Below are 25,265 nucleotides of genomic sequence, written 5' to 3'. Positions count from 1 at the left end.
TGTAATATTAGTGTAGTGCTCCACACACAGTACCTACTTTCCTTTCCTGTCAATCTGCATAAGATATTATATTTCTTCTATAGCAGGTTATACTGTATATCTTATATGTAGTAGGTATTATACAATCTCTTTGAAAAAATGCATATGGCAATAAAAAAGGCAAGTATATACTACAGGTACATGAAAGTAGGAGAAAAGGATGAGGGAAAGGAAGAAATCAAGATAGATGGATGGGTAAACAGAAAGAAAAATGAGGGAAAAATGTGTTACTTATGCATTAAGGTCATTAATAAGACCAAAGGTTGAGATTTAACACATTATATGCAAGCTTTAATATATTTTATGCAACCTTCTACTCATGTACAAATTGAAGGAACCCTGAGAAGGACAGACATGGCTGGAATAAAGTGGGTTGTGCCACTGCAGCCCACCCGAAGAGGTGGTGGAGATGCCATTTTCTGTCTCAGGGAGATGGTAGTTTACAGAGTTCAGATGCCACCCACAGCAATCAAAGGTTTATAGGCATAGCTAGACAAAGAGGTGAACCAAAGGCTTCTTGACTTTTACAATGAAAAATTCAGTGCAATTCCACAAATACCTACTGGGAGCTGATCATGTGCCAGGAGGTAGGAAATACAAGGATGACTAAATCATGGACCCTGCCCTCAAGTCACGTATAGTCTAGCATTTTTGTTTCTCTTTGTTAAAATTCTCTCCATCTTTCATATCGCAAATAGAAGAGCATGCAGAGACTTTACCAGCTTGGCATGGTTATTCTTATTTTAAAGAAAAACAGTGAAAATTCCAAGAAAAAAAGTAGTGACTGAGTATAGGATCTAAAAATGTGAAGGTGTTAAATTCACCTCACTATTAATTCCAGAATCGAAAATTAAGTATGTATAGTTAGTAACTTCAGTACAGAATGGAAGCCAGTAAATCACTGAAGCGTTCTGTTGTAGGTAACATCTGGAACAGAATGGATACACTCATACCCATTTCTTTGTTTTGGCAGGCACACGGGCGATATGAAACAATGTAGCAGACAGGGCACCCCTCACTGGCTGAGACATCTTGGTAAGCCCCTGCACCTCTCTGAACATTGGCATCATATTCTATAAAAAAAGAGATAATACCTCTATTTTCCAAAATTGTTATGGCTAGCTAATTAATGCTCTCATAGTCCAAAGGAGAACACTGAGCTACTAAGAGGTTGAGTGATTCATCAAGTATGAAATGACAGGTATGTCAAGCTCTTGCAGCAAGATCTGGCAAAATAGTAAGCGTAATCATTATCATTACTATTGTTTTCATTGTCGTTTTCCTCATTGCAGTTCAATATGCATACATCTAACTAAGTAACTCTTCAAATTCAAGCCTGCTAATGGCAAATCTAGCCCTTTGTCCACAACACTGGTCACCCAGCCCCAGGCTCCATCCTGGTCACCCAGCCCCTGCGCCCCTCTCCATCACCCTGTCCCCAGGTTCAAGCTTGCATTTCCTCAGACACAACTCTCCCCACTAAAAGATGAATTTCACTAGTCTCTTCTCACTTTGACCCAGTCCCTTGCTTTCTATGACACCACATTCCTTTGCTGTAACCAGAACTATGATTGCTTCTCCACCTCTGGCCATCTCTGCAAAGCACTTGAGAGGTGCACAAAGAATCCTCATGTCAGTGCTGTCCCTAATTACAGTATCATCATTTTGATACAAACAGCTCCCTTAAGGAGTGTCTTCATAAAAATAGAAGCACCTATTAAATAACCACGGCACAGTCATGGAAAATGAGTTTTAAATTAAAATTTAAAACAAATGAGGGAGATAGAAAAACAATAAGCAGTAGACCCCATATAAAGCAATCAGCCATCTAAATAAAAGCAGAGACGCCCAAGTGGACAGCTCTGATTTATCAAGTGTAACAGCCTCTGGAATTTGGATGAGAATTTTCAGAAGCGTCTTTCTCTATTACTCAGTTGACCCTCAAAGGTACAGGACGCTCCCAGAGCACGTTAATATTTGTGATTTACAAAGCGCACATGTCACAGGCCCTTTCATGAGGACAAAGAAAGTACAGTGGAAAAATGCCCTGACCTTGCCTCGCTTTTTTCCTTTTCTGTAACACTGATTATTTTCTAACAGATTATATTATTTATGTACGTCTATTTTTTCTCTCTGTCTCTCCACCTTAGAATGTAAACTCCACCAAGTGGGGACCTTCATTTTGTTCACCAGTGTAGCCAAATCCTGGAGAACACTTCCTGGCACACAGTAGGTACTCAATAAGTAGCTTTTGAGTAAATAGATGAAAATTTAAGAGTAGTTTGTTCCAGTGACCTAACCTTCCTGAGTCGTAGTCACCTCATCTGTAAAATGGGGATAATAACATGTAATTAACAGTTGTACTGTAATAATTCAATGACAAAAATTTATGTGAAGTACTTAGCACCATGCCTGGCAATCAGTACTCAACAAACGGTAGCAATAAATAATACTCTCTGGGCGTGGTAGTTCACGCCTGTAATCCCAGCACTTTGGGAGGCCAAGGCGGGTGGATCACCTGAGGTCAGGAGTTCGAGACCAGACTGGCCAACATGGCAAAACCCTGTCTTTGGTAAAAATACAAAAATTAGCCAGCGTGGTGGGACGCGCCTGTAATCCCAGCTACACGGGAGGCTGAGGCATGAAAATCGCTTGAACCCGGGAGGTGGAGGTTGCAGCGAGCAGAGATCATGCCATGGCACTCCAGCCTGGGAGACAGAGCAAGACTCCGTCTCAAAAAAAAAAAAAAAAAAAAAAAAAAAAAAAAAGTGAAAAATCAAAAATCAAAATAAATAAATAATACAGTTCTTTAGAGATGAATATTTATCTTGAAAGTTCACGCAAAACACTCTACACTCATGACTCATCCCAAAATCAGCCACAAAAGAGCAGTGAACAAAGGATCCAGAAATAAAAAACCACAGCTTTTCACCTAGTCTTCATCCCCTAATGCCAAAGGGCTCATGGGCCCATCATGGGATCAGAATGAGAAAATTAGAAGAATCCTTAATAATCAACCACAACAGAGTCAGCAGATGACTTTATTTTTACAAATAAAGTTTTATTAGAATGTAGCCACAGTCATTTGCTTACATATCGTGTGCAGTGACTTTGATGCCACAGCGACAAAATTAAATAGTTGCACTATTTAAACTCTGTATAACCCTCGCAGCCTAAAGTATTTACCATCTGGCCCTTTAAGAAAAAGTATGTCATATGACCCTTGGTTTTCAGACGGGGAAACAGGGGCCCGCAAGCAGATGAGCCATCCCCAAGGTCACCCAGCAATTTTAGGCTCTGAATCTTTGAAACTAGTGCCTCCCACATCTCTTCAGAGGCCCAAATAGTCACTGTAAATCTTCAGTCACAGGGCCTGTCTGCATGCTGACAACTCTAAGTGCAGTCTGACTTCTCCCCTGGTGAGCAGATGAATGATCATTTGCTTGCAAGAGGCCCTAACTATGCCCATGAAGAGGTGAGACGCGACGCCTGGAGCTGGAAAGAACATGGGCCTTAGCACCATATAATATTGGGATCAGTTTCCAGCTCCACAGTGTGCTGGATATTTGTTTTTGTGTAAGTTGCTTAACCCCTCGGGTCTCAGTTTCTCATCTGTCTAATGGGAGTAGTGGCTTCTTAGTTGAGCATTTAGAGGATTCAGTGAAATGAGGCCAAGCATGTAAAAGCAACTAGCTTAGAAAATAGTACCACCATAGCTTTTTAAAGACCAAGACTGATAAAAGGAATCATTAAGAACATTTCTGAGTTGACCAAATCTGCTTGAAAACATTCATGGTCTCACTTCCCAGGGTGTTGTGAACATCCCTTTTCTCTGTCATGAATTACAGACTTGGTCCTATAAATTATCTCATGAAGGCAGCTTCCTGACAGTGCCAATTTCTAAAAATATGTTGATTTTGAGCTACGAATTGATTTTTTTTGTTGTGATAAATTAAAATCCGATATCATCCAACAAAACACTAACCACACAGAGACCCAATTTTTCCCTTTAGAGGTTCTATCTATTTGACATTAAAATAGATCTAGGGCAGCCATGGGCCAGTGGAAGCCCTGAACATTGAATGTAATACGCAAAGAGTATGGGGTGGTCTAGAGAGGAGAGATTGTAGAGAAAAGAAAGGCAAAATTTAAAAAATAGGAAAAAGAAGAGGACACTCCCTGCTTCCTGTTTTGTGAGCATCAGAAAATGACTCAAATCTGTCCAGAGCAATGTTCAAGTATAGGCTTTTACAAATAATTTATAGGGAGATCTCATGGCTCACTTCTCTTTGGGTTTCAGATCTCTTCATTCGCAAATGCGTGGGTTAGTTCATGCCTAAGGGAGCTTCCATCCCTGACATCCTATGACTGGATAATTCTGAATCATGGATATTTTACTGTCTACATGGCAAAACTAGCATCCTTGGTACATAGCATCTTGGGCTCCAATATCAGGGCCAGACGATTAGCATTTCATTGTAAGCTGACATAGTCATTGTTTCCTTGTTCCTCCCTTCTCTCTCTTTCATTCTATCGATCCCTGAATGTCTTCCCTTTTACCTTCAATGACCAGTTAGCATCTCTGTCATATGCCAGGGTCTCCTATGCCAGGCCTTGCCGATACGACAATAAATGAGCCAGGGTACCTTGTGTGGAGCTTGTAGTCTGATGGGAGTGTGAGTCAACTCATTATGACACAGATGATCATGTGCTAGGATACAGTAAGCAGAAGATGAAGTAGGGACATCATGAAAGGCTTTCTTAATTCTGCTTAGAGGACACAGAAAGACTGTACAGGAGATAGGACAATATAGCCAATAATGTAATATTATTTAACACCTTGGGCTTTTTACTTTACTCTGCACTATTCTAAGTCTTAGAAGACTAAATTAATCTTTCACCAACCCTAAGACATAGGTACATTTATTATCTCCATCTTATGGATGAGTAAACAGAGACACACACACATTAAGAAAAATTACTTTACCGTATGACCCAGAAATCCTACTACTGCATACATATCCAAAGAAATGAAATCAGTGTATTGAAGAGATACCTGCACTCCCATGTTCACTGTAGCATTATTCATAATAGACAAGAAATGGAATCAAGTGTGGTATCAGTGAACAAATACATAAAGAAAATGTGGTATATATATGCAATGAAATACTATCAAGCCACAAAAAAGAAAATCCTGTCATTTGGAGAACATGGATGAGCCTGGGGGACATTATATTAAGTGAAATAAGCCAGGAACAGAAAGACAAATATTACGTGATCTCATTTATACACTGAATTCATAAAAGCAGAGAGTTGAATGGTGGTTATCAGAGGGAGGGTTGGGTGGGGAGATTGGAGAGATATTAGTAAAAAGATACAAAATTTTGGTTAACTAGAAATAATTTCATCTTTCCCTTAGTCTAGTTGCATTTCTGGAAAATTCAGTATTATGTATATGGGTAAAAATACTTTGTTTATGTGCTAAATAGAGTTAGCTTTTTAAATTCACATAATTACCAACACGTTTTTCATCTACATGAATGTCTAGAAAGACATTAGAAAGTCATATAGCATAGGAAAATATCTTTTGCTGTATGCGTCTGCCCTGAATATTGCAGATTATTTAGCAGCCTTGGCTTTTAACAATTAAATTTCTGCATTACCAACCCCTCTGCAAAAAGTTGTGACTACCAAACTGCCTACATACATTTCCTAACCACTCCTTAGAGACACAGAACCATCAAGTTGAGAATCTCTGAAACAAAAGAAAGAAAACAAGCTTGGGTATTATAGAGTTCTAATTTGAATTCAATTTCTTTCGGGTGACCAGAGTGGAGCCTGGGGGTCAAATGACCAGGGTGGAACTTCATGAAGTCATTTAACCTACCTGTACCTTAGTTGATCCTTCTATAAAAGGGGGATAATAAAAAATTCCAAGAACTGTTGGATGTCAAATGAGACAGATCCATGAAAGCCTGCTCTAAACCACACTGTCATGTTTACAGGCTAGCCCTTATCCCCAGTCTTGTGAGAGTCCTGTGCACTGCTCACTGTCCAGGATGACAGCAACATCCCAGATACTTCTGGGTCCTAGAGACCACCAGGTCCCAGTGTGATGCTCTACAGCCTCCTTAGCTTTTTCCTAACTTCTTCCCTGGGACATTTCCCTTTCTCAACCTCATTTGCTCTCTCCAAACCTTGCTCAAAACATCCAGTTTGAACTGAAAGGAGAACAGACTTGTTTTTGATGAGGCACAAATAAGGTAACATCTGGTTTTCACTGAGGAATAAATTATTAAATCAGCCCTGAAATTTAAGTGCAGTTACTGTATTTAAAACACAATTACCTATCTATTTTGAGGGACAATATTGAATCCTGGGCCACTCTCATCTCCTACCTGTTATGTTTTAGTCATTTTGTGTACATTTGCTGATTCTTAATCATGAAGTCATTTTAGTTTTTGTGTAGTAAGTATTACCGGGCACCAGCTATGTGTGAGTCATTGTGCTAGCTAGATAGACAATAGTGATGAACACAAAGATGAGGCCTTATTTATCTCTGTATTTATACAGGTACCCAATAATTATTTCCTGAGTGAATGCACGTATATATCTTTCTCTTCCATATATCTGTGCCTTTAGAAATACTGTTTTCTCTTCCCTTACTTAATTATTCTGGTCCTCTCCAACTCATTCCTCCACTGCCAAGTCAGTGAAATTTTTCAGGAACATTCTTGGCAAAGTTAAACCCCAGTCTATGAACACGGACAACTCTGTTCACACTTGTATCTGTATCACACAATGACTCACACATAGCTGGTGCCCGGTAATACTTACTACATAAAAAATGAAATAACATCGTGATTAAGAATCAGCAAATGTGCACAAAATAACTAAGGCATAGCAGGTAGGAGGTGGGAGTAGCCCAGGATCTTGGCAGCTGTTAGTTCTCTTTGTGAGTCTGGGTTCACTAATGAACTATGCGCATCTCAGGGGCAAGGACAGTGACCAATTCATCTTCAAATCCTCAGGAAACAGGGCTGCACATGGCATAGAGTAGGCATCTAATATGTTACAAGTTGAGTATCCCATATCCAAAAATTTGAAACCTAAAATTCTCCCAAGTCCAAAACTTTTTGAGACCTGACATGATGCTCAAAGGAAATGCTCACTGGAGCATTTCAGATTTTGGATTTTTGGATTTAGGATGCTCAACTGTTAAGTATATATAATACAAATATTCCAACATCTGAAAAACTCTAAAATTTGAAACACTTCTGGTCCCAAGCATTTCAGATAAGGGATACTCAACCTGTACTGCCTAATCATATATGGGTTATACTGTCAACATTCTATCTATCCAAGACAAACTATGGATGAAGCAGTCCCAGTTGTAACTCCACCCCTTTTGTCTTCACTCAGGAAAGCTCAGGAAAGAATGAAAGTAACAGTGACAATAAGACAGAGATAATAGGGAATCTGCTCTAATATAGATCAAAGCATAAAATGATTTTATAAAATCATTTATAACATTTGGTATGCTATTATTAGTAATACCTCACTAGTATCAGAGATTCTGGACCAAGCTACCAAGCTCTGCCATTTGTTAGCTGTGTGAGTTAAATTATATGGACCCTGGCTTTCCCATTTGCAAAATGGTGATAATAATAGCGTCTACTTCATAGAATTACCGTAGCATACTTAGATTGTTGCGTCTAATAGCTCTAAGTAAGTGTTGGCTCATTCAAATGAATAAGCAAAATTCACATGTGTCTGTGGCAACAAGGATGTTGCAACATCTTGAAAAGTTGATGCAGGCCACTGCCCTTCATCCTAAGAAACAGACTTACTTGTAGGGGCCTGCAGTGTGTATCATTTTTTATGATATAAAGTCATAATAATTATATGGATTGAAATGGTGACTGGAGAGAGAAGAGAGTCAGTGAGGTTCACTAGAAAGTCTTGGAGTTGAAAAGTCTCTTCTGAGTCAACAGCCAGGTCAGGGACACTCACAGAATCTCACTGTCCTTATCTGCAAAATGAAGATGACATAACTCCTTCCTTGTCATCCATCCGTCTGGTCTACAGACCTAGTAACATCATGATATATTAGCAATATCTAGGTATCTAAATGTATGAACAGCTTTCACGATTGATTTATTCCCTGCAACAAGCTAATAATAAAACAAAATTTACTCACATAAAGATTAGGATCAGGAGTTCTTTGAAATTCAAGACAGGGTGTAAATTGCTGCAAAGGGTCTCTTTAATTGGGATCAAAACATTTTTGACAGCTTTTGGATTTTAGCTATTGTCACGTTCCGCAAATGTTTCTTTTCTTGGTTTTAAAAAAAAGTGCAGTCAAGCTCGAGCAAAAAAACTGCAGATGAGATAAACAACTAAGACTGTCATTCCAAATGATAAAGACCCAGTTTTCCATTTCTTTGATATGGAAAAAAAAACCCTTCATTTACAACCCATGCTGCACATTGAGTCAGCCCCCTGCTGGGCAATGACTAAGGTTTAGTAAACTGTTCTGCTCATAATCTCCAATGGAGGTTTTTCAAATAAAAAGCATCAATAGATATGACTGTGAGAGAAAACATAATCTTAAAATTAGTCTCTGGATTCAACTTAGATGTGACTTTGTTCAGCACCTTATCTTCTACTTGACTTTCTTCAACAATATTTCATCAGATGGTTGGTGCTTGAATACCCCCAGCGACGGTGAACTCTCTCACACAAAAGGCAGTCCATTTAACTGCTGACTGATAGAAAAGCCTTCTTACTGATAAACAGAAACCACCTCCTAAAACTTCTATCAATTAGTCCTGGTTCCATTCCTTGAGGTCACACAGAGCAAGTCAGCTCCTCTTCCTACTTGACAATTCATATAAAGACTGTTAAAGTTAGGCACGGTGGCTCACACCTGTAATCTGAACACTTTTGGGAGGCCAAGGGGGGGGGGGTGGATCACCTGAGGTCAGAAGTTCAAGACCAGCCTGGTCAACATGGTGAAACCCTGTCTTTACTAAAATACAAGATAAATTAGCAGGGTGTGCTAGCGCACACCTGTACACCCAGCTACTTGGGAGGCTGAGGTAGGAGAATTACTTGAACCTGAGAGGCGGAGGTTGCAGTGAACCAAGATCGCACCACTGCACTCCGGCCTGGGTGACAAAGTGAGACTCCATCTCAAAAACAAACAAAAACAAAACAAAACAAAAACAAACAAACCAACAACAACAAAAAACAAAACAAAAAAAGAAAAACTATTAATATGGGGTACCCTGACCCTTATCATCTTTACTTCAGATTGAAACACATTCAGTCCTTTTAACCATTTTTTAGGACCTTTGTTAAGGCATATTAACAAGCTAAGATTGCCAGATGCTACAGAAGTCTAATGTTAATCTAACAAAACTGGGGTAGACTAAGTGAGACAGAAAACATTCAACTCTACTTCCTCCCTAATTCTCCACTAGGGATCTAACATGTCCTCTACAAAGCTAAATGGCTTTGGGCGGATATGATTTTACCGTTGTTCTCTTTGTGTCCAGCTAAAGAATCAAAAATAGTGCTACAAGGTTTGGTGGTATCTTTCTTTGGGGACAGTTTAGCCACATTTGAGTAAGGATGCAGATAAAAGTAAACAACATAAACTACCCTAATTAGTTAAAATCAAGGTAATTAGGACTTCAATGATCTGGGCACAGCCTATTTGATGATGGGGTCCGTGATAAAACAGCAAAGCCCAAAACACGACCCTCGGACAAGATAAAACACCAGATACCCTTTACCTCTGTCCTTGTCCCTTTGATTACACAAACCAAGTGTCATGGTAATGGAAGAGACTAGAGATGATATCACATATTGGGGCATATAAATCATTGTGAAAGTATCTCTCAGTTGGGCTTGATCCACATTACTAAGCTCCCATAAAGAATGCTGGAGGACTAGAAGCCCAGAGTTCACCATATTCTGTGTTCCCAAAGATCATATGAGCCACATCTGTGTCAAGAAGTCTTGGTTCAGCGTAGTTTCCAGGTCCCCAGTTGCCTGGATCCTCCTCATAAGAATATGTTTCCATTTGTCTATATCCAATTTAAAATGTGGAGTTCAGAACTGAGCACAGGTCTCCAAACTATGGTCTTTACAGAACAGAGAACCCACCTCCCCAGGGTTTTGAAGCTATATTTTTATGAAGGCAGATAAAGCTTATATTAGGCTTGCAATCCTGTCAAATTCAAGCCCTTTTACTACCAATGCTTGTGCCTTCATCCTAAACTCCCTTCTACCAAGGCGTCCCCAGATAGGCCCACCTTCTATAATATAGAGGAAAATTGCATTGATTTTTTATTCAGGTTGACTTGAGGTGAAATCCCAGTTCTGCTTCCTACATGCTGGGTTGTATTGTAAATATTTTTAAATTGTCTGTATATGATGTTTTGACATCTTAAGAAATCTTTCTGACTGGGGAGAGACTGTTTCTCAATTCTTAGACATAATAAAGGACCCAGCCAGGAGCATGTCTTTGATATGCAAACTAACCAATCCAGAGTCATCCCTCCTCTGCCTGGTTCATACACCCCAGAAAGCAATATTCCTCTGCCTCCACTATCTTGGGGCAGAGGGGGATCACCCCTACAGCTTAGAGCCAGACAAAACGATTCGAACTAGCCAATCACTTGCTGTGACCTGCCTTGCCTTGGATTGCCAATCCCGATAAAGGAGTGGCCTTAGGTCTCCCCCTTCTGCTCCTTGTCTTTTGCCTCCTGACCACCCTGGTGTCTTTCCCATGTGGCTCTGTGTGGTGTGCTGTGCTCCAGTCTCTAGGACCTGTGAGTATAACAAACTGTTTGTTTGTTTGTTTGTTTCCAGAGGCTCTCCAATGTCTCCTCTTATGGCTGCACCTGACTGACCAAAGAAAATGTTGTACATATACACCATGGAGTACTATGCAGTCATAAAAAGGAATGAGACCACATCTTTTGTGGGAATGTAGATGGAGTTGGAGGCCATTATCCCTAACAAACTAATACAGGAACAGAAAGCCAAATACCACATGTTCTCACTTATAAACAGGAGCAAAATGATGAGAACTCATGGGCACACAGGCGGGAACAATAGACATTGGAGCCTAGTTGAGAGTGGAGGGTTGAAGGAGAGAGAGGAAGAGAAAAAATAACTATTGGGTACTAGGCTTAGTACCTAGCTGAGAGAATAATCTGTACAACAAACCCTGTGACATGAGTTTACCTATAGAACAAACCTGCACATGTGCCCCTGAACTAATTAAAAAAGAAAAAGAATACAAAACGTGGGTGAACTTAGAAAAGATTTATCTTGAGAGATAATAGGCATCGTTGTTAAACAAAAGGACTCAGGAGCCAGACTGCCTAGGTTCTAATCCTGCCTCTGTCACCCCTTACAGCCAGCAAGTTATGTAAACTTTTCCGTCCTTGCTATCTTCAACTATAAAATGAGAATAATAGTACCATCTACCTCCTAGGGTTGTTGTGAGGATTAAATGACCTGGTACTTATAAAGGGCTTGCCACAATGCCTGGCACATAATATATACTTGATAAAGTAGCTATTAGTATCACCTCATAGGAATGTTGCGAGAATGAAACTGAATAATGTATGTAAACTAACACGCGTCTAGTATATAGGAGGTACTCCATAATGAGAGTTACACCTAGTTATTTTTTATTGTGGTAAAATACATAACATACAAAGTACCATTTTAACTATTTTTCAGCGTGCAGTTAAGGGGCATTAAATACATTCACATTTCTGTGCAACCGTCACCACATTCATCTCCAAAAGATTCCATCTTCCCAAATTGAAACCTCATGCCTACTAAATAATAACACTTCATTTTTTTCTTTTCCCTGGTCTCTGGCAATCACCATTCTACTTTCTGTCTTTATGACTGTGACTATGTTAAGTAATCCATATAAATGATATCATACCATATTTGTCTTTTGTGTCTGGCTTAATTCACTCAGCATAATGTCTTCAAGGCTCATACACATTGTAGCACATGTGAGAATTTTCTTTCATTTGAGAGCTCCATAGAATTTCACTGTCTGTATATATAACATTTTGTATTCATCCATCTACAGACATGGGTCACTTCTACCTTTTGGCTACTGAAAGTAATGCTGTTATGATCAGGGGTGTACAGATATCCATTCTATTATTAGTTATTCAGGAGTAATTTTTCTATAGCTTTTTTTCCTGAAGAAAATCCATTTTTACATTTAAACTATCATCTTACTACCCTTATGTTATCTTCACACTAGTCAGAACAAGGAAGAGAAAATAATAATGCAAAATGACCAAGGTCATGTAACTCAGATGGTTAAGATTATTTATGAAGTGCTTGACAAATTACCTTTGTGAAGTTCATGGTAGGTGATATACATGGAGGTGTTTTATAAGCTGTAAAACACTGAATAAATATAAGGAAAAAGACATCTATTTGACTCTTGTTCTCTTGGAAAACGGATCATAGAAGGTTTTTCTATTTTCCTCTTACCACCAATGAACAGGACTGACAGTGTCAGGAGAGCTCTGGGGATGAATCTGGGAGTTAATTGCAGCTGTAAGGTTGATGAAAACACAAACCACTTCTTTGGTGGGTTCAACAAATATATCAGCCCTTAAATTTCCTGGTCGTGCAGTGATAGATTTCTTTTTTTAAGATTGAGAACTCCATTTATTCTTTTTGATTACAGCAATTGCAAGATGCTCCAGGTTAAACTCAAGAGAGTCTGGATGCTTTGACCGAGTCAAAAGATGTACACGTATCTCCCTCTAGGACGCATGTCATTAAAGTTGCCAACACACAAAGAAATTTAACTTAAACTGTCACATTACACATTGATCTTCAAAGCTCATCAATCTCCCATCAGATTACCAGGATAGTGGGACACTTTTATCACCATTACACTATAAGAAACACAGTGCAGTCACACAGTGGCCAAGTCAGCATACAGACCTGCTTTGATGGATGATCAGAGTTGATCAAGTTTGTCAGTTGCTTTATGTGTTTGTATGCTTGTTTTAGATTTCTTCCCAGAGAGTAGAGGCTTTTAAGGGCACATGTGTCAATGGATTCAATTTCACAAAGCCATGTGATTGCTTTACTTACCCCTGTCTTCTCATCAAAGATTTTGATTCCTCCAAAGGAGATGGTTAAAAAGATTTTCTGTTTGTGTTCTCCTTTGGAACGAGCGCCAGCAACAACGCCCTGTTGACAGGAAGAACATGGTTTTTACTTTAGTGTTTTCATTTGAAAATTCTCTCTGGTCCCAAAGGCACGTCAGATACCATCAACCAATGCCACCAATCATACACACTGCTTTTCTTTCGCACTTCCACATTTCTCTACTCAATGCGCTCACATCTTCTTGGTGTTTTAGGGTCATGCTCGTCCTAGTGCTTCTAACACATTGTATAGAGAAATGTTTGAATGTTCACTCACTTAACTAATCGAACTTTATAGAATGGTGTCTAGATGCTCAGCTCAGAATTGGGGGTCCCAAGACAGACACAATATGGTTTTCATATTAATGTCTTTTGTGGGTTTTATATTAGATATGGTTTTAACCTTTTAAATAAAGGTGAGCCACTAAGTATATTCCTACATATAATTTTATTTTTTATAATTCTGGAAAAAGTTTTCATATGAATCAATTTTAGATAATAGAAAGAAAATAAAAACAAATGCTAGACTGTCCATTTTGCTGGAAAAATGTGATCACCATAGTTAAATGCCTATTGATTGCAATTTTTATCCAAAGACATTTTATGTTTACCATTACCCTTGTTCCTCTCATTCTCACATTCCATTCATCAAAAAAAAAAAAAACAAAAAAAACCTGTTTCCTTACTGTCTCAAACGTTTTATAAGCCAAAGATATGTCTATGAAACAGTAAGAAGGTAAGCTTCACAAAATGTTGGGGTGTTACTTTGTTCACCGCTTTATCTCTCGTGCTTAGGACAGTCCCCGGAGGGCAGGAGGTGCTTAGCAAATAATTGCTAAGTGAATATGTGCTATCCAGAGTCACTCAAAGTTGATATGATTCAAGTTAAAAATAAAGACACTTGCTTTTCAAATTAGATTCTGTGTTGGCCAGTTGCAGGAAAGCATGGGCTCCATACTAGGGTACAACTCAGGGGATAAAGACCTTTCAAGGGATCTACACTCTCAGGGGCTGTTGCTGACCATGTATTAGGGGCCTTGAGGCTTCCAGCTTACTGCCAGCCTCTAAAGATGGCAAGATTAAGCCCAACTCTCAGCAGTTATGGTTCTGGGTTTTTAGAAGAAGAAAGGTCTAAAATAATACTGATTTCATATTTCCAGGAGATAAAACTACTATGTGCTATTCTCAGCATCAGTTTTGGGGAATGGTTGGTGTTAGAGAGCAGTAGATATGACCAGAGGTATGAGGAAGGCACATTCTTTTGAGGATGTTTGATTATCTTCACCTTGGGTATTGGAAACATTCTGTGGAATAAGAATATCTAAGTTATACTCCTGGTTCTGTATAATCTTGGACAAATTAACCTGTTAGCTTTACTTTCTTAAGTGTAAATACATCATTTTTTTGCATGGTTGACAGAATTAAATAAACATTTATGTAAAGTACCTAGCACAATGCCTGGTATACTGAAGAAATGTAATAAAAATGAATTTCTTCTAGAAAATACATGAATGTCCATTACAGTTTGTGTTCCAGTTCCTGTTTATAGACACCTACTAGGAGGAAATTCCCTCTTTCATACATCACCCATTCATTCTCAAGCACGTCTTGCAGACTCACAGACATGCAGAATGTATAGCAGCACAGAAAACCTTAAAACTAATAGATCCAAGTTTCTCAAAAGACAGATGAGAAAAATGATGAATTGAAAGGTAGTAGACCATCCTGAGAAGGCACAGGGAATTGGTCAAAGAGCTGAGACTACAACTCAGCTCTCCTAACACTTGGTGCTGGGACCAGTGATTATCCTTTACATGTGTCTTATTTCTAGGTAGTTTAAGTCTCTCTCCCTACAACCCCCTTCCAATCTTCCTCTCTCAGCTCTTCAGAGCTGCTCCATATTGACATAAGACTGCTCCTCCAGCAACTGCTCTCTAAAAAGGTTAGAGTAACCCTTAACTCACATACAAAGCAGAGTTCTCTGTCTCTTCAATCCCTCCCCACATTCAGTGGTTTCTAGATTGCTCAATGTGCTCCTTGTTTTCCCATGAATTTACTGTGGGATGCTTTTAAGGAACATGCAGAAATGGCCAAAGTACGTCTTTGGAATCCCAGGGGTAACTCCTAATTTCTGTTTAATGCCACCTTCTCTGACCCTCTTAGCCAACAGAGCATACCCTTTATGCCAGATTGCATCTCCTTTGTTTTCCCTGCTTCACTTTCCTCCTGGAAGTTACCACCATCTGACATTTCACAAATTCATTCGTTGATTGTCTGCCTTTGCCTAATAGAACAAAAGCTCAACAGCGCATGGAACTTTCTTTATTTGGTTTGTGCCTAGGGCTGAGAATGCAGCCTAGTGTAAAGCAGGAACTCAAAGAGAAGGAAAGTGACTTTCCCTCACTTGCCTTTTAAATCTGTGTTCTCGGATGGATTTGGACTAAAATAATACATGTTACTATCCCTTCACACCCCAACCTTCAATCTCAGATATCCAGGATACATACAAATCAGAAAAACAATTAGCCCCTTGCTGGGCTGAATGTGTTCCCTCAAATGCATGTGTTGAATCTTAATTGCCAGTGTGATAGTACTGGGAGATGATTAAGTGGTAAGGGTAGAACACTCATAGAGGGGATTAGGGTTCTTATAAAAAGGCTTCAGAGAATGGGTTCATTCCCCTTTCTGCCCTTCTGTTTTGAGGATACAGCATGCATCCCCTTTGGAGGATGCAGTAACAGGCACCATCTTGGGAACAGAGAGATCAGGGTCCTCACTGGACGCCCAACCTGCTGGCCCCTTTATCATAGACTTCCCGGCATCAGAACTGTGAGAAAATAAATTTGTTTTTTATAAATTACCCAGTCTCAGGCATTTTGTTAGAGCAGCACAAATAGACTAAGATGTACCTCCTAAAGGAAAGTACTGGAAGGACTGTCAAAGGGGAGGAGACTATCTCCTTCTGGCTTTATTCCTTCTTCCTTTAGGTGAGAAGAGCACAGGACAGGTTGGGGAAAGGGCTACACCTTTGGTCAGGAAGAGAAGTTTCAATGTCTCTATCTCCAAAACAGTCCTAACAGCTCCTAGCTCACAGATTTCCTGGAATATCAAAAAGCAATAATTCCTGGCACATAGTAGTACTGATTAGATACTAAGGCCCCCTTTGCTTGTTGGTATCAAGTAGCTACCAAAGAATTCCCCTGGTAGAACACGGCTGTAGGTAAAGAAGGATGGAAAAAGCCAACATACATGTTCCAGGAGCATTTCCACTTGGGGCTGCTGATGGTGACTTTACATGACAAATGAAAAAGAGAAGGACAATCCATAAGGTGCTATCTTTGGGGAAAGAAAAGTCCCATCTTAGCAAGCATGTTTTTCTTGTGAGACAGGACTCTGGGTCAAGCTCTGAAAAACTGCACTCAGTCTAGAGTGGGCCTGCTGCAAGACAGTACCTTCAGGACACTGACGGGCTCATCTCCCCACAAGACTATTCATGGCCACTGCGCAGAACTAACAGAAGCTCAGGAGACAGCTCTGGTTAGGGAGTCAAAAGATGTGGATATAGGTCCTGTTATGGACTCTGTGCCTGATATTAGCCACTTGACCTAGTAAGTCACCACTGGAAATCTGGAAACCAGAGAGTCAAACATTTTCTTGGATGCCTATGCTAGAGGTTCTTTTACCTATCATATAATTTAGTCAATATCACAATCCTGGGAAGTAAGAATTACCTCCCTCATTTTACAGATGAGGAAACATAAGGCCAGGGGATCAAATGACCTCCTAGAACCTAAAGAGACTAATAAGTCATAGAACTGAAAGTCAAACAGCGATCTTTCTGATTCTCAAGGTAGGAATCCTTCTACTACAATCCTCTCTTCTCTAAGAGCCCCTTTTTGAGAAACAGGTTTTTAAAAAATGACCATGCAATGATGCATGCTACAGATATGTCCAAAAGTTTATGAAAATAGCTAGGTAGAACCAACAGCTTCCAAACTTAATGGTGAAGAGGAACCCAAAAATGAGAATGATGTTCACATTTCTCACCTCATAAGAGTGTGGGGACACTTAAGCAAACTATGCATCTACTGCACTTGGCACAGTGTGCAGGGAGGGCTCAGTAAATAACAGTTATTCTTTCGAGAGCTAATATGATATGATTAAGCAATACCACGTGCTAGGCACTGTGTGAAATGATTGACACAGGCATCCTCAAGGGAGTCATAAGTAGGCAGCATCTCAATGGAGGAAGTTACATATAGAGAAAAGGTCAGGCATGACAAGCAAGAGTCACAGGCTGCCCTGTCCAGCCCAGGCGTTGCTGTGAGAATCAGATGTATGATGTACATGACAGGGCTCTGAGAACATTCGCACAGCACGGTACATGCACCCAACGTTATGACTGTGCTCTCCAGGGAACATGTAAAGCATATGTGTAAATGCAGCAGGCTTCAGGCATGAATTCTGAAAACCTTAGAATGCTATTCCAGAAAGCCCCATGTAATAAGCCTAGTGTCCATTCTCCATTCTCAGTTCTAGGTAGTTACCAGGTATATGAACCAAAGGGAAAAAATTCATTCTAAGTTTCATTTTTTTCCCAGTTAAAAAGGGGAGTACAAGTATCTTTCTCTGTCCCGTTTTTGCCCAGAGACTGATTCCTACAGACTAGAACTGCATCCTCTGATCTCCTGAGCTTCCTTCTCCATGGCTCCAGTTGTGTTCCACTAATGCAAGGCACAGGCAGGAGATCAGCGGGTGGAAGGAGAGAGAGGTCAGGGCATTGCTCCCCATTCCCTTATCATCCTTCATTTGCATCTCTGGTAGTAGCTGTATTTTGTGTGGTGAGAAAGGCAGACTTTCTTATCAATTCTGCTCTTCCTGTGCTCCAGTAAATATATATCTTCCTAGGAGTGGCAATAGCTTCCCACTGTTGCTAGATTCTGAGTACCTCACCACCCCTCATTTGCTACCTTAAATCTACCCACCCATTGGAAGTTGCTCCTTCATTAAAGTACCGTCATCTGATCTTTCCGGGGTAGATTTTGGTTCTTTCAGGACTCTGACTGACATACCTAATGTTCTGCACCTAGCTCTCTAGGCATTGTCTTTGGAGACCTCATCCTTTTCCTTAACTTTAATTGCCACCATTTTGTTTCTGAAAGCTGACTAGTTTAGAAGTCAATGATGTGTGATGTGACTACTGGGTAGTAGCTTACTGGTAGGAGCTTAAGACCTAGTTTGGGAACTACAATAAATTAAATGCAAATACAAAACAGAATACAATTAAGGGCAAAACTGTGTCTTGTCAAACACAGGCTCTCTTGGTATCTGGGTTAGAATTCATTTTATCATAGATTAAATGAAGGCTGTGAGGCAAATACTTTAACTTCTCTGACCCTCAGATTTCTTCTTCACAAAACAGGGAAGCTAATACGTATCTCATATGATCAAAAGATATAATATATGTGAAAACACTTTGTGGATTGTAAATTAAAATATTACGATGTCAACAAATGATAATGATGATGATGATGATCATGATGCTCTGTTGGTAGACAGGCAATGGGTCACTCATGTTCATTATATGAATCCCCTCTCAATCCCCTACAATCCAAGAGAAAACTCTCTAATGCAAGAACATGCACCAGCTTCAGAGAGTCTAGCAAAGGCAACAGAATTTTTATTTCTCATATGGCCTAACGTGAGTAAGTGGGCCTTTTTGCAAGGGTAAGAGGCATTTTGTACATCTCTCTGACTTTCCTGGGCAGATGGCCAAATAGAGAATTGATCATTTATGTTTCTGTGTTTCCTAAAGAAAAACCACTGGGAGCTGAAATGTCAACATTCTTCTCAGCAACCTGCAAATAATGAAACACAATTGTCTGGAAATCAAGGACCCCTCAAAAAGTTCAGCACAGCTGACAGGAGTATGTTATAGTAGGACAAACTCTCAGGGCTTTGGGGACCTCATGGTTATGAGAGGTGACAGATGGAGCACTTCACGGCAGGACACACACACACACACACACGGTTGGCAGCCATTGCTAGGCCTAGTCCAGCTAGCTTAGGCCAATGTTAATCCTGAGTGAGAATGTTCAGGGAGCAGAGGCCAACTCCTGACTCACACCCACTTAGGCCTCAGGTTTCTAAGAAGGCGGCTGGCCAATGATGTGCTCTGTGACTGAACCTGGTGAATGGTCATCTCCCAGATGCTGGGAGCATGAGATCCTTTCTCCTCCTCAGCAGACTTGTGGCTCTGGATGAGAACAAGATCTCTGCATTTTCTTCATGCCTTTTAATTAAGATTTGTTAGAGTAAATCTCCATTTGCCAGACTTCATATTCACTGAGGAGGGACTTCAGCAATAATCAAGATCTTGGCCCTTATCCTCATCTTTGACTAGGGGACCCTTGGGATGGAAGGTGTGGCTCTATCTGATTGGAGAGTTTGAAGCAGCGGCTAAACATACAAAAATCAATCTCTTCTGGGGCTCTCTTTGTAATTTGCTGAGGATAGACAGATTGCATTCTCATCTGATCTTATGCATGAGTCACGGGTCCTACTCTGGGCAAGGGCAGGGGGTGGGAGAACAGGGGGATCTGCAGTTGTCCAACACCCCTGCAAACCAAGTGGAATAGCTCATCTCATTCAAGGATGCTCACTGTGACTGTGTATCTAAGTCACATCCTCCAGGCCAGGATTTATCAGGCAGAAAGATGGAGTTTGGAATTCTTCCTGTCCAACTCTTGTCTATTAATCACTCAGCTCTGAACCTGGGAGAAGAAAACTCATCATTGGACTACCGTAAAATTGTATAAAATTGCTTAATTATTGAAAAAAAAAAAGATGCATTAACTTATTCCAAGGTGATTGCAAAATCATTGTTTTGATGTCTTTTATGCCTTTTTCTAGTATACTTTATAGTAAATACATAACTATTAAAATAAAGTTTGTTTATATAACAGCTTAACAAATAAAAAGAAGATATATAAATGAATATCCAGTGTAGAAAATTAAGAGTTTAAAAACTCATGATTCTTAGAGCCATACTATAGGGAAACTTAGCCTCTGATATGTATGCTAACCTACTAAAAAATTTGTATAGCATAAACAAAAATAATAACTGTGATTTACTCAGCATCTATGAAAGTAAAGGTGATGCAGATTTTATCACATTTTACATTTATGCATTTTACAGGTTTTAATACTTTTACACACCTAACAAGCTTTTTTTTCTTTTCTTCCTTTTACATTTGAAAATATTTCATTGACAAAGTTATATCTTCATGGGCTATTTGAAGATATATATATGTATATATGCTCATATATATTATTAGATGAAGGAGAAAAAGTCCTAGGACAGGAAACTGTATAAATTATAATTCCAATTTTATTACATATATGTGTATAATTCATATATTATATATGAAAAACCACAAAAAGAACTTGCAAATTATACACAAAAATGTTGACACTGATTGGCTTTGTGGGATTGTGGATTATTTCAGTTTTCTTCCTTATATTTTTCTGTATTTTCAAAATATTTCATAATGCACATAAGTGAACTCTGTAATCAGAAAAATAAATTATATATGTTTGAAATACATATGATATTTGTAGACTTCTTGCTAAATCATTTATTTTTTCAATGTTTTATAACTTTTTTAAAAGAAACAATATATGGACATCAGAATCTGAGAAAACTGTTATTTTTGTATACTCTTAAGGCTGTTTAATAAAATTTAATAATTTATTTTGTATATTTAAAAAATTTCTAATTTCTGGCTGGGCGCAGTGGCTCACGTCTGTAATCCCAGCACTTTGGGAGGCCGAGGTAGATGGATCACGAGGTCAGGAGTTCGAGACCAGCCTGACCAACACGGTGAAATCCCATCTCTACTAAAAACACAAAAATTAGCCAGGCCTAGTAGTGTACGCCTGTAATCCCAGCTACTCAGGAGGTTGAGGCAGGAGAATCGCTTGAACCCGGGGGGCGGAGGTTGCAGTGAGCTGAGATTGCACCACTGCACTCCAGCCTAGGTGACAGAGCGAGATTCCTTCTCAAAAAAAAAAAAGAAAAAAAAAAATTCTAATTTCTTTCTTCGATTCCTCAGAGAAAAGGCTTCTTTATAACATTTAAAATCAGAAATCTCTTCATGATATCTCCAAATCCCAAAATATAATTACATTTTACTTTAAGGATATTATTTTAAAGTGTTTGGGGTACATTAGTAGAGATGATAAGAATGAATAAAATCAACTTTTATCTTAACATCTCTTACCATATGGCAAAAATACATATTATTTATTCAAAAATAAAAAGGTGGCAAAATTCATAAAATGTGGGGGATAAAAAATGTGATAATTTTGTAATTTTATTTTTTCAGGAGTTGCAAAATGAAAATAAAATGGAATAAAATGTGATACACTCAAAAATTGTAAAACTGAGCCTACCAAAATATTTCCACATAGTAGGTGCTCAATAAACATTTGCTGAATGATTGAAATCTCTTCCCAGTGAAAAAATATGGTGATTCAACAGTAAGCCAAGTAATTTACCAATAAATGAATAAAGTTATTTACAATTATGATGGTAATCATTTCTTTTCCTCATTCACATTAAACACAAAGTATTTAAAAGAAAACGTTTGCATAGCACCTTCAGTTTCATCATGGAATCCTGACATAACTTGTCTCCCCGAGCTGCGGAAACTTCATCAATCCCGATCAATTTGGCTTTGTACCGGACCCCTTCACCTTTAAACCTCTTTATCAAAGTGGCTTCACTGCGATCCTGACCTAAAAAGAGAAAAAGCAGATTCAAATATGTAGTTGTGTAGACCCCGGTGGCTTTGAGTATCCACAATTCCAAGATCCGCTGTCTGGTTTCATATACATTCCCAGAAAGTCAAATCACTGGACCCAGGAGAAAAGAATAGTAGTATCCCTAGATGCACATTCTGACTCCATCCATTTAAGTCCTGAGACAAATTACTTCTCCTTTCTGAGACTCAGTTTTCTCAGGTAGGGAAAAATAAGTTAAAAATAACCACCCCAACAGGGTATTATGATAAATCAGATAACATGTGTGAAGCATGTAATTCAGGGTTTGATAAACAAAAGATATTCAACAAATGATAATATTCACCCACTAAGAGTTCATGTCTGAAATTGTTGTTAGAATAATATTAGCACCGAGTCTCTGGCATTGCCAACATTCAATAATAGCTTGGCCAGGGTCCAAGACCCTCTTCCCACCCAATTCCACAAGCTGTTTTACAGTGAAACTCCAGAGTAATGACCTGAGGACAATTATCAAAAAATGGTTTTATGCCATCTCTTCTGGTAAGTCATGTGTGCGGGGAAATAGGCTTCCATGCTACGTGCTATTGTGTGTCTGCCCCTTCCAACAGGCTCTCTCAATAATTATTAAGATAATATTTTGCTAAGACACATCAACCAGGAGCTCAAGCATATCTACATGAAGTGAGGACAATAAAGTTAACTCTGAACTGAGGAAGCGCTCCATACCAGATGTTCTATAAACGTTATCCCCACTCTTCACAAGCAAACCAGTTCCATTTTCCAGATGATGAAGTTGAAGATCACAGAGTTTAGGTAGTTTGCCCAAGTAAACATAGTCTCAAATAAGATGAATACATAGGAACTCAAACCCATCACTAACCTCATCATACTTTGACTAGTCAGAGGTCTGGACACTGTACAGTTGGTTCTTAAAACCCAGAGTGTCCTATCTGTCTGCTATTCATCTCCTGTAATATCATTAACTTCAATTCTTGATTTCTCCTTCATCATGCTTACCTCATTCTGTCAGAAACACAGAGCTGAGGACATTAGAGATAATTCAGCCTATTTCTCTCTATCTATAGATGTGCAAACTAAGGCCTTTCTATCTTGTGGGGTTGATAATTATCAGAAGACATGCTTAAAATGGAAAAACACAACAGCAATCACTAAGCATCATATAGTACATTTCTAATGACAAAATACAACTTTCATTTCATTCATTTATACATTCATCCCTTACCGAGCATCTCCTCTGTATCAGTGCTACTATTCATTGGCAACAGATGAATGAGACAACGTCTGTGCCCTTAGAAGCTTAAGTTTTTGGTGGCTGCAAATACAAATGTATCTGCATTACGCTAGGTGTGTAAGAAGGTTCAAGCTTTAGAATCAGACATCCTCGTTTCCAATCATGGGTCCCTCTCAAAAGTCAACTAAACTGTCTGAGCCTCCCTTTTTAAAAGTGTTGGATGGGCCGGGCTCAGTGGCTCACGCCTGTAATCCCAGCACTTTGGGAGGCTGAGGCGGGTGGATCATGAGGTCAGGAGATAAAGACCATCCTGGCTAACACGGTGAAACCCCGTCTCTACTAAAAATACAAAAATTAGCCGGGCATGGTGGTGGGCGCCTGTAGTCCCAGCTACTCTGGAGGCTGAGGCAGGAGAATGGTGTGAACCCAGGAGGCAGAGCTTGCAGTGAGCCAAGATCGCACCACTGCACTCCAGCCTGGGCGACAGAGCCAGACTCCATTTCAAAAAACAAACAAAAAAAAGTGTTGGATGACAATAAAGTATCTACCTTACAGCATTAGCATGAACAGTAACTTCAATGAGATAGTATGTGTGAAGCATGTATTTACATGGTAAGTTTTCTACAAATGGTAGCTGTCACCACTATTTTTTTTTTTTTTGGAAACTGTCTCACTTCATCACCCAGGCTGGAGTACAGTGGTGCGATCACAGCTCACAGCAGCCACCACCTCCCAGGCTCGGGCAACTCTCCTACTTCAGCCTCCCAAGTAGCTGGGATAACAGACACGCACTGTCATACTTGGCTATTTTTTTGTAGAGACGGGGTTTTGCTATGTTGCCTAGTCTCGGACTTCTAGACTCAAGCAATCCACCATCTTGGCCTCCCAAAGTGCTGTGATTATAAGCGTGAGTATCACCACTATTATAAACCCAGTAAAAGAAGCAAGAAGAAGACACAATCCTGGGGGGGTGGGAGGCAGAGAGAAGGAATGTCTGTCCAGCCAGGCCTGGACCTATGGTCCTGACTCCCAGATTTTTTTCTTTTTCTCCCATGACAGCCCTGCTGACTCCTTGTATATTAAAGCCTTCGAGTAATATTCCATAAAGCAAATATAACACATGGATGATTAGTCAGCAACTATAATCAGTATAATAATTAGGCCTCAGCATTCTGTAAGAGCAGATGTCAGAGACTAGAGCTAAGAACAATGGGACATTTGCCATAATACACCTTATATCATAGCTAAACATCTCTCTTCTTCAACATATGATACTATTTCAGTGCATAATAACATCTCTTTCACCACGGAGACTTCCCCAAACTTTAATTGTAATAACAATGCCAAGTAGCATTCATCACAAAGTATATTATATGCATCAACCTGTTAAGTCCAGAAAGTAATTGTAGAGGTAGGTACAATTATTCAGGTTTCATAGATGAGGCTCTACATTTAAAGTGTTAGAGGCCATGTAACTTGTCCAAGCTTACTGAGTAGAACCTGAACCTAGATTTGTCTCGTGTGAAAGCCCATGTTTGTGGTTTGCTTGTGTTCTGTGTTTTCAAGTCTGTTTGCCTAACCACCGTGATCAATTGCTTCTTTTCTACTCAACTTTCTTATAAAGCCCCATCTTTATCTTGTACCCAAACTCACCTGGTCCAAATCTGATGGTAGTCAATACATTGGCAGCATTAAAACTCCATGGAAGGATGGAGAGACAGCTTGAAAATGGAACAGATTCCAGTCATCAGTCATCTCTAAGAAAATGTCTATGAGTCAGATACAAAGACAGCCTTAAGAAACATTTGTCAGGGCACAGAACTCTGCCGAGAAAGAAGATTCATAAGAGACGGCAGAACCATAGCAGGTGAACAAGGGCAGAGATTAATAAGAAAATATTAGGCCATTTAGAGGAAAGTAGGGAGCCCAATTTAGATTAGGACCTAGGGCCA

General features: G+C 39.4%; 1 protein-coding gene and 1 long non-coding RNA gene across 20 annotated transcripts in view; one reads left to right on the top strand and one right to left on the bottom strand.

Annotated features, from left to right (window-relative positions):
* LOC105495139 (DAB adaptor protein 1) overlaps positions 1–25,265 on the bottom strand; it is a 1,257,833-nt gene that overhangs the window by 127,230 nt on the left and 1,105,338 nt on the right. For 18 of the 19 annotated variants that reach the window (XM_071092459.1, XM_071092472.1, XM_011764369.3 and 15 more), the window contains 2 exons: positions 21,916–22,055; positions 13,201–13,299 (listed from right to left, as the gene is read on the bottom strand). In XM_071092459.1, the coding sequence (XP_070948560.1) occupies positions 13,201–13,299; positions 21,916–22,055 (239 nt within the window). The other variant, XM_071092484.1, reaches the window with a different exon arrangement.
* Positions 1–25,265, top strand: part of LOC139362077 (uncharacterized) — a 64,271-nt gene that overhangs the window by 163 nt on the left and 38,843 nt on the right. The window contains exons 2-4 of the long non-coding RNA XR_011620387.1: positions 582–674; positions 1,013–1,074; positions 2,190–2,268. This is a non-coding gene — a long non-coding RNA (uncharacterized lncRNA). The remainder of the gene's footprint in view (positions 1–581; positions 675–1,012; positions 1,075–2,189; positions 2,269–25,265) is intronic.

This window comes from Macaca nemestrina, chromosome 1, assembly GCF_043159975.1.
Source record: "Macaca nemestrina isolate mMacNem1 chromosome 1, mMacNem.hap1, whole genome shotgun sequence".
In the NCBI taxonomy this organism is placed as follows: Eukaryota; Metazoa; Chordata; class Mammalia; order Primates; family Cercopithecidae; genus Macaca; species Macaca nemestrina.
This window is presented reverse-complemented; position numbering and strand designations above follow the sequence as displayed.